Genomic DNA, 15338 nt, shown 5'->3' with positions numbered 1-15338 from the left:
AGGGGCTGTGTCAGTGGAAATTGTGTCAAATGCAAGCTTGTATTTAACTAAATTATCCTCAAGTTTTTAATCCATGACGCACTGAGAGCCATATGAATTAAATGTGACTCAGGATTTGATTGTGTAGTTAATTTAAGCAACAAAATGTGCACCACATACACAATTTTAAAGACATTACCTGGAGATTAATGTCTTTCTTAGCCCATAATCACAAACAGCATGAAAGGAGATGTATTTGTATAAGATTTAGCTCATTAGCATAGTTACAACTGTATGAAGTCAAACATAAACTTAACAGAAAATTCCAACAGGGACTCTATGTTTAATGTTTCTGCAAACATGACTTTTTCAGGGCATTTTAATTTACTATTTATTTATTTACTTGCTTTCTTCAGCTGTATTTTAATCTGTTGGAAGCATTGTTGCCTCTTTTGCCAGTAGTAAGCTCTTTTAATTTTTCAGTCTGAACATGATTGTCAGAGCTGTAAGCTTACACACAGTCTGTTCTGAGAAGAGAGTCAGACTGTGAGTTAGAGGCCTTGTTTGGTCCTAAACACCGATGCAGGATGAGACCAACATCCAGCATCCTGTACATAGACCACAGCATCCTAGTCTGTTTCAGATGTACTGGGTTACTCAGAGTCACTCTGACAAGTACAGGTGTTCAGTTACTGACCACCCGGGAGCTCGGAGACATGGCCAGGAGGTGCAGGTTACTGTGGAAGGCGAGAACGCTGCACGGGGGCGACATGGATCAACAGACTGAACAACCAGCAGCCCTAGTTGAATTTCTTTTATCCTGTGTTGTGGGGTGTTGAAAACAGTCTGCAAAACTCTGCTTTCTTGAGTTTGATTAGGATCAAGTTGTGTCATGTGTGCGTAAGAGGAAATGGTTTGTTTTAAAAGGATTGGTATTAGTTTCCAGTCACAGTGCTGCCTTTGTTTATGCTCATCCATTAGGGCTGAAGTTAGTTTTACTTTGCTTTGTAATTCAAGAGTGAAGATAATGGTTTATTGTTGTCCTGCTACAGTCATTAAGCATCTTTTTGTGCAGTAGTGCTTCATAAAATTTGCTTTTTAATTTTTTTTTTATGAGTAGTAGTTAACTTAAGAAATTTGCAAAGCAAAAAGAGAAGATAATCTTTACTTTAACATATTTCAGTGTTAAAATTATATAATTTGAACTTTTTCCTCCAAGCATTTTAAAGTAAGAAGTATCCATGTTCTTCATTGTAAACATAGGAAACATTTTTCATGAGCTACATTTATTTACATTAAAAGTACATTTTATGAACAGAAAGTAACAGTATAGCTGTTGAGTAGGACTTTGCATTTATCATTTACATCACTGTTCAAACATCTAACCTGTTAATACAAGACACAAGCGGAGTGCAGATGTGGGAAAAAGGTTTGGACACAAAGTCCACATTAATGCCAGTGGAGGAAAAAGTAGATACACTTTAGACTTGACTTTGTGATAAATGCTTTATGTTCAGTAGATTTTAACAATTCTTTGTGTTCTGTTTGTCGGACAAAGATCTTGTTTATCAGGAATGATGAAACTCTGCAGCATCTCCCTCTGAATGTTCACCTTGTGTGTGCCAGTGTTTAGTCACAGGAAAATAAAGATTCACTGCTGTCAATGGGAGAGATGTTAAATAGTGAACAGGGACAGATAATAGTTGGCTGCAAATATTCAGTCTTAGTCCTTCTTTCATTTCACCTGCAGGTGGCAGTCTAATTCCAGCCATTACCTTTAAACCATAGTGTTCACTCTTTACTCTCACACACATAGTGAGATAGTGACCCTGCTGCTTTTTCTTTTACCTGCTGAACGAAGCCAAGTCCCAACACCACTACCTTTAATTCAATGAAAGAAATCACTCATAGTTGTCATTCTTTTGTTTGTAATACACGTCCCTTAGTGAGCCACAACACCATAAAAATAGTCTACTAGTGTTCATATACAGGGCTACAGCTAACAGTTATTTTCATTAAGATGAATTTACCAGTTATGTTCCTGATTAATTGATTAATTGTTTGATCCAAAAATGTCAGAAAATAGTGAAAAAATGCTCATTTTCCTAATGTCCAAGGTTATGTCTTCAGATGTAATTTAAAAAAAGCTTTAAATATTTAATTTTAAGGAGCAGGAACTGAGCAATGTTTGATATTTTCTCTTTAAAAACAACTGAAATAATCAACCAGTTGTTACTGACACACACATCAACTAATTGACTAATGACCAGTCATTTCAGCTCTAATATATAATAGGCTGCACAGGCTTTTGTTCAAATACTGAACAGTGTCACCGAAACGCATGATGTCCCTCCTCAGCCACGACCTCTCTGCATGACAACACCATAGGGTTCAGATGAGTGAAGTGTCAGAGGGTCAGAGGTCGGGGGAGCTCTGAGGCCTGAGTTGACAGGGACGTCTGTTTAGGGGCAGTGTGCTGTAAGGAGGAGGAGGAGGAGGAGGAGGAGGAGGAGGAGCAGGAGCGCGGGGAAATGGTGAAACACACAGGGAGAGGGAGAGGGAGTGACAGGGGCCGACGTGCCATATTTACTGTCTTTCCTAGTAAGAGCCCAAGTGCGAACCGTAATGTGTATGTCGGTTGATGTAACCTCCGGCCTTCAAGGCACACAAGCCCGGGTCTGGCCTGATCCTGGCGGCTGACACCGAGGTGCGAAGACAGGGGACGTGATGGGGAGGAGGGCGCCTCACGGTGGGGTTACCATGGGTTGAACAAAGAAACACTGTGAGCGCCAAGGTTTCAGTATTTGCTGTCAAACCAGCAATTACAAGCAGTTTTGTTAATACCGTGTTGACTATATGTGTGGGTATCATGGAACTTAAATGAATGTGTTTGATAGACGCTGCTGTGACGCCAGAGATGTTGAAATTCGGAATTCTATTGAGAGTTTTTGCCATTCTTAATCCTAAAATCTATAGTGGACTTTATAAACTTTGACGTCAAATAAGGTGAGACCATGCAGAGGAATGAAAGTGCAGGCAAGAAAGTGTAGAGGGGACAAAAAAATGATTGAGAGAGGGAAAACAGATGGGAAGATTGAATTTTAGAGGAGGGCAGGCAGAGGCGGAGTGCTAAGGGAATCTTTTTTGTGTATGTCTGGAGAGAATGGGAGCCTCTTATACACCTCACAGCGTGAATTTGGCCCGGGCTGTGGCCTCGTCTCGTCTACACGGCGGGGTGCTTTCCTGAGCGGGCTGCCCAGGGGAGGGGCACCTGCAGCAGCCTCAAACACTGGTCAAGAGGAGAGACCGACAGGCGGGGTGAGGAGGGGGGTGGGTGTGGGGGCTGCTGCTGGGATGGAAAGATGCTTGGTGATTCCAGGAAACGGACATGTGCTGGATTTATGAAATCCTCAGGTAGAACAGAGCGACGCTCACAAAAAGAAAATATTTGTCCTTGTGTTTCCCCCCATGGACTTGGAGAGGAGGAGGAGTAGGACGCTGCCTGTAATCTCAGGATGAAATCAGAAGCTTCTGTTGCACAGGAGGATAAAAGTTATGATTGGAGCAAGTCGGCCAGCGCTGGCAACTACTAACACAAACAACACAAAGTTTATAGATCGACCAGCCTGCCAACTGAGACAATATTTTCCATCCATTCGGTTGGGTTGACCAAACACCGTGTATTTGAAGTTTATCAAACACTCAGTCATCCCCGCAGACCTGAAGGAAGACTTAATCATCTGATATATTGAGTTTTAGAATACACAGACACCCAAAACCTGTCCACTGTGAAGACCTGGAAAATTGAACAACAAACTCTCTGTGCTTTAATATCCACGCTGCTGCTAAGTGTCTTTTTTGGATAGGTTTCATCTTTACACAAGCTACACCCTCCATCTCTTCTGTCATTTTGGTATGACCCAGGGGTCCAAAAATCACTGAATCTTATATGAGGGCTCCTGATTTCAAACGTATACGGAGCTGACTCTTTGTCTACGAGAAATTCCATTTAAATGGACAAATGTGCTGAGAGGGCCTCGGTTGTCTGTGAATGGTGGATGGATATTGCATTAACTCCACAACAGAAGCGCCCCCTGTGGTGTGACCGCACAGGGCTCCGGATAATAACTGCAGTGGGAACGTTATGCTCAGAGGTAGCTGGGCCAGGTAAATGGAAACACATGGTGGGCAGCATTGACTACAGAAGGGCCCTACAGCCTCAGAAATAATGGCATTGCAGTGCAGAGAAATGCACGAGCTCCCTTGACAAATGCTTTTGGTATGTGTCTCTTCAATCTGTTGGTGTTACCAATGCAGTAAAGCCCTGTAGGGCTTCGCCGCCTCTCCTGCAGCCCTCAGGTTTTCTTTTCCTCAGTTAATGCTCCTACATGTGTCCACTTTATGCACAAATAAATAATCCCACATAACTCCAGTCTCATTTTACGTTGCATTTAACATGAAATCATTCCAATAAATCATTACCTGGGGATTATGTACTCACAGAAGTTATTGAATTTCAAGTCAAAACACAGTTAACCACAGTTAATAGAGCTTAATGGTCCTTCTGTGTGATTTGGGCGAACAAAGAAAAACACAGTTGACCAGATATTTCACTTGAGACCAACTCTTAACAACCACTGATGACATTAAAAATTTTATTTGCTTTATCTACTTTGCACATGCTCTGTATCAAAATTTAATGATCAAAATTATTCTGAATGTGTATCTTGTGACATTATTGCTATTTTTGAGTTTTGCCTTAACAGGAATTAATACTTCATATGATGCATTATTTAACTTTTAATCAAATAAAAAATCACAACCACATGGTCAGGATCTTAAATCCCAAGACCTCAAGAGCAACAGCACCCCACCCCTTTTGTCCCATCATCCCTTCCCCATCCTTACTCCTCTCTGTCAAACAACAATATTTGCTCATCTGCGTCAAAGAGCAGCAGGGTTTGCGATACAGTACAGTGCAGCCTTTGAGTCAGACAGACAGAGACAGACCGTTGCTACAGGGATACACAGAAACATCAGCCAGCGAGTGGATATACACACAAGAGCGGGGGAAGACCTTACTAGAGTCGCTGACATGCTGACACAGACACACAAACAAAAGTATGAATGCAACTCAAGGACTTTTCTTCACTGAGCAGTTTTGGGTTATTGTGTCTTTTTTTTTTTAGTTTTTTCTCTGACTTTTATTCTCTTATTTTTACACCTATTATAATCATACAGTACAGCATTCTTTGTTGCAGGGTCTAGTTAAAGATCCAGTGACACAATGAATTACAGAAAGCATCCTCTTTATTTATGGCTATATATTATGCGTCATTATAAACATCAGTTACAGTCAACCAAAGTTGAGGCCATGCAAAGCATTGCATGATTCATAGTCATCAGTACACTTTCAAACCCAACATGCAGGTCATGATTATAAAAAAAAAAGTGAGTTGTTTCAGATATGTCAGGGTTCAAGGGAAGCAAACAAAAGACTGTTGACCCACTCAAATATAATTCATTATGTCAACAAACAATGTCTTAGAAATATGTCTCAATGAGGTTCTGACCAGTTACAACCATTTGTTCGAAAACAAACATTTTCTTTGATACGAGCAGAAGTGCATCAGGGTTTTACTGAAATTGCTTGTGCATGTGCAACATTCGACATAAACTCTGCTCTCTTGATTTTATGTAGCACAGATTTGTCTGAAGGAGAAAAGTTTTCTTTATAAAATAAAACCATCCCCTCTGTCCTTATCTGTTGATTTGGGTTAAATGGTGTGATAAATTTCTGTAGTAACCACTTTTGATAAAAAAAAAAAAAAGAAGACATTGTAAGGCATTGCCACAGTGACAAATATATATCAATAAATAAAACCTTTAAAACAAAATTATCAATGTGTAAAGTTGGTTACTACAGCAATTATTTGATACAACCCCCCAAGTTTGGAAATAGTCTGCAGAGAAAGCATCAGTTAGGTGACACGTGGTACAGAGATTGTCTTTCTTCACTGGTAAAACCCAAATATTATTAATATTTAATCTCCTAATAGGAAATATTGTCTGGTCACAAAGCATGTATACAAAGTGCTATCATTTGTTTAGTATAGTTCTGGTTCCTAAATCAATGGTCTTTGGTGCCTATTGTTACTCATAAATCATTCATGTACAGTACGTTTTCATACATTTGCATACTGCTAAAGTCACATATATGTACACACTCACATTATTGTCTCTATTATTGTTGACACGCACTGAGAGACTGAGAGACACAGCACTACTGCAGTGGACTGCTCTTGCGGCAGAGCTGATTTGCTGATGTCAGCGTCTGCCGGTTGCGTTGTCGTTTTCCAGTCAATAGCGTGTAGAAAAATGGATTCACACAAGAGTTTCCATAGGTCAGCCCTGTGAGGATACGATTCACTGTCACCTGTGTCCCTACTGGTACCGTCCGCAGCATGTCGGGCTGGTACAGAGGCAGCAACTGCCAGATCCAGAAAGGGAGAAAGCAGGCCCAAAAGGCTAGGACAATGCCCAGGATGAGGAGCAGGACTTTGGGTTTGGGAGCACGGGGAGGACAAGCGCTGTTGCTCCCGCTTGCCCAGGCTGGCCGGGTCTGAGACACCCAGTAAAGACGTCCCAGAGTGGCATAAAGTGCTCCGATGGCCAGCCCAGGGCCAAGGATGCTGGTGCAGAACAGCACGCTGAGATAAGCCTTGGAGCTCTGCTCGTCCCAGGCTGGGACACACAGCTGGCCCTCCTGGTTCTCCCCGTCCTCCAGGTGCAGGGTGATCATCATAGGCAGACTGAGAGCCACAGCCAGCCCCCAGGCCAGGCCTACACGCAGCAGGCCGGAGGAGTTGGTGGAGGAGGTGTGAAGGGGATGAGCCACAGCCCGGTAGCGGTCTAGGCTCATGGCGGTGAGGGTGAAGATGGAGGCATGCATGGTGAGGAGGTCCAGGCTCAGGAGGAGGCGGCAGCCCAGCTCACCAAAGGCCCAGCCAGACGCCAGGCTGTCATACACGATGAAGGGAGCGGTGAAAAGGTAGAGCAGATCAGCAAGAGCGAGGCTCAGCACCTGGAGGTGAAGAGAGGAGGAGGAGGAAGAAGAGGAGAAGGGGGAGGCGGAAGGGGAGGAGGAGTTGGCGAGGCAGAACGGTATGGGTACTCTCGTCAGGCAGCAGGTCAGCCCCGCTCCACGTCTTCTCCGGCTTCTCCTGCGCCTCAGAAGGAGGCCTAAAGTGTACAGGTTTCCTGTGATGCCCAGCAGGGAGAGGAGGGAGAGGAGCGAGCAGAACAGAGCTGTGGATGCCAGGCTGGGTGATGGAGAGATGGAGGGAGAGGTGGAAGGCACAGAGGCATTGGGGAGGATAGGGAAGGTGTATGGGGAGGGTGGAGGCAAAGAACCTGAGAGGTCCATAATGAAGTTTTGAAAGTTATAAAAAATGCTTTAAATCTTTAAAGTTCAGCCTGTTTCAGCGGAGAGAGAGAGAAGGGAGGAGGAAGGGGTGTATCAAAAGAAAAAAAAAGAGGTGGAGAGGACAACAGAAGGATATTTAGTCAGTTTTCATCACTACTTTCCTCTTGGTCGTGTTTGTTTGTGAACATTTTATTTGTTTGACGCAAGGCTTGAGGACAACAAAGCTCCAAATCTGAAGAGTACCGCAGAGTGATTTATTTGCAGTATATTGTATGTGGTGACACCAGATAAAGCAAATAAAGTCATATAAACATGTAGAAATGAGAATGTCAGCAAAAACCAGGATGGTTTATGTTTTAGCAGAAACCTGCTCTGGTTGGCACAGCCTTCACAGTTTTATAGTTTCACAGGGAGCCAGGAGAGGCTGTCATGGTTTTAGTAAAAATAATTGGATTTTCAGAGTAGGAGGGCTCCGTGTGAAGGCTGTAAATTTAGGCTGAAGCCTCCAAACGTTTGTTCTTTCTAGAGGTCAGCAGTTGGGTAACAATTAGGCAAAGTGGGACATCAAGAAGTCGTAAAACCAACAAGCCTGAAAAGTTGGTTGGTGGAAACAAGTTCTAAATTGTTAAAAAAAAAAAAAAAAAAAAAAAGTCAGTTTACATTTTTTGGTTTATGTTGAGCGTCTTTGCGCAACGGTGGTTTGGACGCGGACCGGTGCGTGAAAATCTGCAGAGTCAGTGGAGCCGGTCAGGACTCAGGGCTGGCGCTGTGATTGACTTTATGCAGTACATTTAATTTTAAAGAAAAAAACACTAACTAATCCAGACGAAGAAACATTAGATTTTACATGACTTTCCTTTTGTGACATGACTTTGTCGAAACGCGCCTAACAAGACTGATGATCGTCCAAGATGACCGATGGTTTTTCTGGAGAAATATAATCTGTAGCGACATCAAAGCAGACGCGGGGTGCCTGACAGAAACGGCCTGTGTGACACATGGTGACCCAGGCGGCTCCGGGGTTAAGAGCTACTGCTGAACTGTTAAGGAGCAGCCGGATCCCCGCGGTGCCGCGCGCCTCCACACGTTACCGCCTCCCTTTAAATAACAGCTATGGCGTGGATTTATATTCACGACGGGGCCTTATGAAGCAGAAAGAGGTTACAGGAGAGTTTTTACATTCTTTAGATCTGTTCAGCTGATTTTTCTAATAAACTGTAAAGTCTGATACAGAAGCGCATACTTGTGCATTTAAAATAGACAGCTGTTATAATAATAAGCCTACAACCCTAAAACTAATAATTCCGTAAGCTATCAGATTCAGCTTGACTTTTGTAAGACATACTTGATGATCATACTGTCATAATAATAAAAATAGATTGAAGGCCACTTTAAATATTTTAGTTTAGGCATACACAAACTTTATGGGCATAAAAGTATATACATCACATTGCCATTATTTTTGAGATAGAGGTTGCCTGAGAAAAAACAAAACATTATACTGTTGCATTATGACTCTATATTTTTGGGACTTGATCAATGCTATAGAAAAAGAACTGTCTCCAACAGTCCTTTAATCCACACAGTATTTATATAGACCTCCTCATTAATTTCCCAGATTTGTTTTTAACTTACCCTAGATCAGTTTATTCCCAGATGCTGTAAAAATAATATTCCATGGATTTGTTTGGTGAAAAAGTTCCATTTCCATTTTAAAATCTTCCTCTGTTGCTCATGTGTTGTCATGAAATCCCTCTGACCTTTTCGGGCACAAAAGCAGGATTATCTTTATCTTCAGCAGGAGGAGGTGGTGTAGTTATACGGCGATAATCTTCCTCCAAACTTTTGCGATCTGATCTCTGCTGTGTGTCCTCTTCAGTCCTCTCTGCAGCTCTGTCTCCTCAGCTCAGTCTCTGATGTGACTGAGTCAACGGGAGAGGAGTGTGTGTGTGTGGAAAGGGGGTGGGATGGGATGCTGATTGAGGGGGAGTTTATTCTGCACGGGACTGAATATTAATATTAAATTATGTTGGCCTGAGCTGTGGTCCAGGGAACCCCAACAGAGTGAATTAAATGTTTATTTTTTCATTCACTGGAGGCACCACAGCAACAGAATATATAACAATGACTCTCCGAATTATAGATTTCACTCTCCAACAATTAGTAGTGGTAGGAAAGATATTTGAAAAGTCTATTTTGGCCTTGTCAGCTAGGATTTGTGGTTGAAAATGGTTTGAAAACTTTTGAGAATCAATGTGGAAGACAAACAGGTTTCATCCTGAAAAACATTCACATCGTGATAATTGCCATTTGCCCGTTTCAGTTGCTTTGAATTATGACTGAAAAAGCATTCTGGGTGAGCCATGCAGCCCGCAGCTGTGCTGAGTAGTAGAATAAGAATTTAAAACACAGATAAAGTTAATATTTGTGTCTGTTTTAAATTCTTATATTTTATAGTTGCGTTTAGGGGAATTTACTGTAAGCTTGATCATGGTTTAATGACTCTCTAATGGGTTCAGTACCTTTGAACCAGGCATAAATCTCACTGTGTGAACACACTGCAAAGACTTTCCATGAAAGTCAAGAATCTGACCATAAATGGTATCGCAACATCATATTTTGGCAAATAATCAGGTGCTGTATAAGTCAAAGATATGGCCTCTACATTAAGGTGGTGGTTTTATGAAACCTGGATGTTTTATAACATAAAGTGAAGGAACAGATTTCTTCAGTATTAACACTTGATTCACTTTGAAGGCATGATTTATATTAAAATAAAAGGATGTAGTGAAGAAGATAAACTGCAAAATAAATAACTAAATGAAAGTCTTCACAGTTTTCTTATTTTTATGACTGACCCACAGTTTCTTTCTATTTTTAATCGTTAAACAAGTTGATACAGTCCCATTCACACTTAAAATAATATGATTCGTTTGATGTCTGAGCAAATATTACCTGGATGGTTCCATCAGTAGAACAATGACAATGAGTTTTTATTCAATATACAATCACTTACATTAATAACAAACACAGAGAGTAAGCCAGGGACAGTATATATTAGATTAGTGAGTCTTTCTGTTACCGTAAGGTCATGGACCCATGCAACAAAAAGTCAGTCAACATCATGTCACGTTGCTTTTTTGACTTTATGACTTTATATCTCTTTATGATTAGGTGTTGTTTTCTGCTCAGTACCTGAACGAGTATGGTTGAATTTTACTCTTGAGAGTTTAGACCCTGTGGGCAAGGCAGGGAGGCAAATCCACCGAGCCAGTGTATCATTGGTATTTGCTGTCACTTCATGACGCACCGCCATAACTAGTTCACTTCAACTCTGACCCAATGTCAATACCACATCAGCTCATGTTCAAACACACAGAGCCTTGCACTCCTGCAAGGGATTTATATGATGATTTGGTGTTTAAAATATAGAGGAAATTAATTGTCCAGCATACTCGCCTGTATCAACATTTTTCCATGTCAGAGAAAAGTGTAGCTGGTCGATCTAATAAGTGGCCTGACTTAAAGCTCTGACAGCATCACTGTATAAACGGGTCTTTCAGCAGTTATCAAAAGCAACTTACAGTCGCCTGTTATCCACTCAGTTGTTTTTGGCCCAGCACTTGTGGAACCCACAGCTGTGGTTTGCCAGCTTCAAGAGCCTGAACAACTTGGAAATTATTTAGTTGTGACTAGCCAGTAAAATGTGTAGGCTGCACGCCTCATGCTGGTGGTGGGGAGTCCATGTTGGCTGCCTCATACATGTGCTGGCGTACAGAAGATAGACAGAGACAGGCAGTAAAGACGAGAGAGGGACTCGGGTTGGGGTGGGGGGGACATACCTATCCCCACGGGGTGTGAGGAATTTGAACAAATACCTGGCACAGGCATGCCAAAATAGGAGAGGAGGGGGTGGGGTGGGGTGTGTGTGGAAAGGACCACAGAGGCATGAGAAACCCAGGCTCCCTCATACAAGCAGATGGACAGGTATAAGCACTTATTAGATGGAAATGGAGAAGGAGTGAGGAGTGTGAAGGCGGCAAGAAAGTTTTAATGAAGTGATATTAGGTGCTCTCTTGGTATTAAATTTACATAGTGGCGGTGACAAAAAGGAGTGAGATGATTATGAGCTGTGAAACCAGACATTTGGCAGCGAATATTGCTTAACTTTAACGTGCAAACATGGAAAAAATGAGTGGAGTTTGGAGGGGGGGTGGGGGGCGCTGAAAGGGTCCGAGCACTGTGCTGTTTATTTGTCTTTGTCAGAACACATCAATCTCAGTCTGTGCAGACACATTATATAATTTTTAATCACATTTACCTGAGCTATGGGCTTTGTTCCAGTGCTTTGACCTGCAGTGGATGTGTTTCTTCCTATTAATTAGTCTGCACCTATCTCAGCTATGCAGATGATAGCATTGAGAAATTACTCATGTGCTCCTTTGCCTTTCTGTGCTGTTGTTATGAATGTAGCTGTCAAAATCAGGACTGAGTCAGTGACTGTAGCTGTAAACTGTAGATTTCATAACTGCAGTCAAGATTATTTGTGTTTTTAACTGTAATACTTTTTAATGTCTCTGATATCACATAAGAAGTTGTCTGTGATTATTCGTTTGGCCATATTTACTGTATATTAGTGCTCCAGCCAACACTGATTTTTATTATCGAAAAATCTGCTGATTATTTTCTTGATCAATTGATTATGAGTAATTTTCTTGTCAATGTTTTTTAAAAAATGGTGAAAGTTGCCGATTATTTGAATTTGAAAAGACCAAGGTGACTTCTTTAAAATGCTTATTTTGTTTTACCAACAGTCTAAAAAAGTATTCAATTTGCTTTCACAAAAAACAAAGAACAGAAATAAAACTACACATTTGTTGAGCTTGAACAAAGAAATGTTTGAAAAATAAATGATTAATCATTACATTTGCAACTGATCCTTTTTCTGTTGCTCGGCCAATCAACCACTCAATCAATCGACAAACCATTTCAACTCTAATGTATATACAGTATATACTATTTAATTGCCTGTCACTAAATTTTCTCAGATGATTTGTTTTATCAATGAAAAGAGAACACTCTAGGACAGCCTTGTCTGTTGCTTCACAGTGGAAGCTACAAAACATGACTGTACCAGTGAATAGATTATACTGGAGTCTCTCCAATGCAATAAAATGATGTATTTCATTACACTAATTGTGTGCTCATCACATAGAAACATTCCCTGCCATATTATTATATTCTGGGGTTTCTACACCTCAGGATATCATGGGGCCAAATGGTCCCTGAGCTGTCTTTTTGCTACTGGGAGTTCACAAGAGGTTGAGCATGTAAAAACAAAACGGGGCTTGAGCTCACACTCGCGCTCCCTTGAAAAAACAGTCTTTATTATTCTATATATCTTCATCTATTTATGCAGCACACCCAAAAGAAGAGGCTGTAACATGTCTAATCAGTGGGTAGTCACAGTATGACAAACGCCCCAACCCGTAAACACTAACAGCTCCCTAACCTTCCCCTGGCCGTCCTTGCTGTCTTTGTTCATTTCATTAATTAGCTTACCCATTTCTGAGCAAACTGACTGACAAATTGCCTCCGCGTCGACCGTCCTCAGAATCGCAGCCTTGATTAAAAGGGCGGACGTTTTCGTGTGTGTGACAAATGGTTGTTGGACTGGGATGATTCACAACTTGTGATGAGTTATTGATCCTCCAAACCCCCTCACCCGCCTCACATCCCAGCCCCCCCCCCCCCACCACCACCACCACCACCACCACTGCCTGTCTGTATTTACAGTTGCACATCAAATTTCTCAAGCCAAGAGTTGATACTGTGTGTGTGTGAGTACACCCCTGGTATTTAGCGTGGGTATGCACCCTGTCAGAGTTTCTAGTGCAGTTGAGATTAGCTGGTTATATGATAGTAAACTGAATATCATTGGGTATTAAACTGTTGGTCAGAGAAAACAAGACATTTGAAGGTGTCACCTTACGTTCTGGAGAACTTGTGAATGATATTTTTTGCTATTAGATGACATTCTGCAGACCAAACAATTAATCAAGAAAACAGTCAGTAAATTAATTGATACTCGCAGCCCTAGAAAATACCAACTCAAGTCTAAAGGCCTTGTGCCCTCAAACTGATTCAGCAGTATTCTTGACCTGAGGAGAAGATCTGTATTTTTGCATATGTACACTTTAAGCGTGATCTCTATCTCCCAGCACCTTGTCTGAAGTGCAGAGGATCTTTCTCCTGTGTTGGCCCCTGAAGTCTGCAGAGGGCAGGCGCCACACATTGAACCAATATGCACTTACCCCTGAAATCACAGAGCATTAGATTTGGACCTTGTGTGACCATGACAAAATCTGGAACCTGTTACAGGATGCTGAGCTTGAGTTTTGCTGCCCCATCTGCAGAAATCTGATCAACCTTTTCACAGGAACACATGGAACGTTATCATAGTGGCAGCATCTACCCAGCCAGCGGAGAAGTGAACTTTTAACTTGCTTACTAAGCTGGATTGTTTAGTAATCCACTTCCCATGATTTGCTGAGAGTAAGTGTAAAAACTAAGTAATGAAATAGACTGGAAAATGACTAAAATCACACTGGAAAACTCTCATTAATATTAAAGTCCACATGACACGCTCCACACTCATGAATAACTTTTTACTTTGAGAAGAATTTCTATAAAACCAAATGTGTACGTTGGTATTGTTTCTCTCTTGTTATCTCTGTTTAGTATCTTTCAAGTCGTAAAACACCCCAAGGTGTGAAGCTCTGCTCCTTTAGTGTCTGAACAGCTGCTGACTTTAAATCTCAGCTTGTAATTAGACCCTCAGACACCAGGTGTGTAGCCCCTGGTCAATGTGCAGCTAATCGCCACTTCAGAATGAAAACTTTTAAGTCCTAAATTGATGCACAGCTTTTTACCTGCAGGGATCACTGAGGGATGCAAAAACTGTTTGAATCTGCCCACTGGTGGCAGAGAATTTGAATTGCATCACCACGTACTTGTCCAGTAATAATGGATTAATTACACGACGCTTCAGTGAGGACGCACGACTGCTGGCCAACACAAGAGGCTTGAAGGAGCCCCCTCCTCACGCTGCCATCCTCCTGCAGAAATTCCCTCTAAATTACAAAAACTGAAGTCAAGTGAACACTGTATCAAGTTTCCAAATTACTGTTGTGTTTTAAATGATTCATTGTAAATACCGCTGGGTGAAAGTAACACATGATCGAAGCTCAACAGTGGAAATGTTGGCTCACTGTTAGAAATGAGCGCTGCTGGTGGTTTTATGCATCATTACTAGTCAAACAAGTAAAAAGGAAAGTTCTGTCCCAGATGCAAATATTTCTCATTGTTTGTTTTAGGCCGCAACGACTGCAACGGTTTACCACAGTCAAATCAAGTCGGGCATTATTTACATGACACTGGGAATCTCAGTCACAGTAAACACTGTTTACCATATTTTCTAAGGTTTTTTTTAAAGCATTTTTTTAGGAGATAGAACAATGACAAGAAATGAGCAGAGGGAGGGAGAGATAGTAACTTTAACAGTAATGTAACTTTAACATTCATGCCAATAAAGCGTGCTTGAACTGGAGGTACAGAGGTATAATAAAGGTCCCCTGGCTGTGTTCAAACCATGGAGTGTGTGGTCGCCTCTTTAAACCCTAAGGCCACCGAGGCGTTCGCAGTATAACAACATTACAGAAGACTGACCCTCCTCTCATCAGGAGACTTCAGCTGAGTTGTTAGTCACAAAGAGGCAACTCTTAATTGATTTTCAAATACTTTTCTGCCACATTTGAACTTGGTGATTCTCGGCGCATTAGCCTGGCACCGCGGTATACAAAAACAATCCAGCATAGCATTTGGAGGAACTGTTTGTCTCATGTCTGTTTTACAGTTTTAACAGAAGTGACTG

The 15338-nt window shown here is 41.6% G+C and overlaps 1 protein-coding gene across 1 annotated transcript; it reads right to left on the bottom strand.

Moving 5' to 3' along the window:
• Window positions 1–5271: 5271 nt before the first annotated feature.
• Window positions 5272–7448, bottom strand: uts2r3 (urotensin-2 receptor 3). The gene has a single exon (XM_018680408.2). It carries the CDS (start codon window positions 7403–7405, stop codon window positions 6263–6265), a length of 1143 nt encoding a protein of 380 aa, XP_018535924.1. The 5' UTR covers window positions 7406–7448; the 3' UTR covers window positions 5272–6262.
• Between the last annotated feature and the right edge of the window lie 7890 nt (window positions 7449–15338).

This window comes from Lates calcarifer, linkage group LG15 (genome assembly GCF_001640805.2).
Source record: "Lates calcarifer isolate ASB-BC8 linkage group LG15, TLL_Latcal_v3, whole genome shotgun sequence".
Lineage (NCBI taxonomy): Eukaryota > Metazoa > Chordata > Actinopteri > Centropomidae > Lates > Lates calcarifer.
This window is presented reverse-complemented; position numbering and strand designations above follow the sequence as displayed.

Excerpts from the sequence above, each read along its gene's own strand:
- uts2r3 (XM_018680408.2), bottom strand. The coding sequence starts at position 7,405 with ATGGACCTCTCAGGTTCTTTGCCTCCACCCTCCCCATACACCTTCCCT.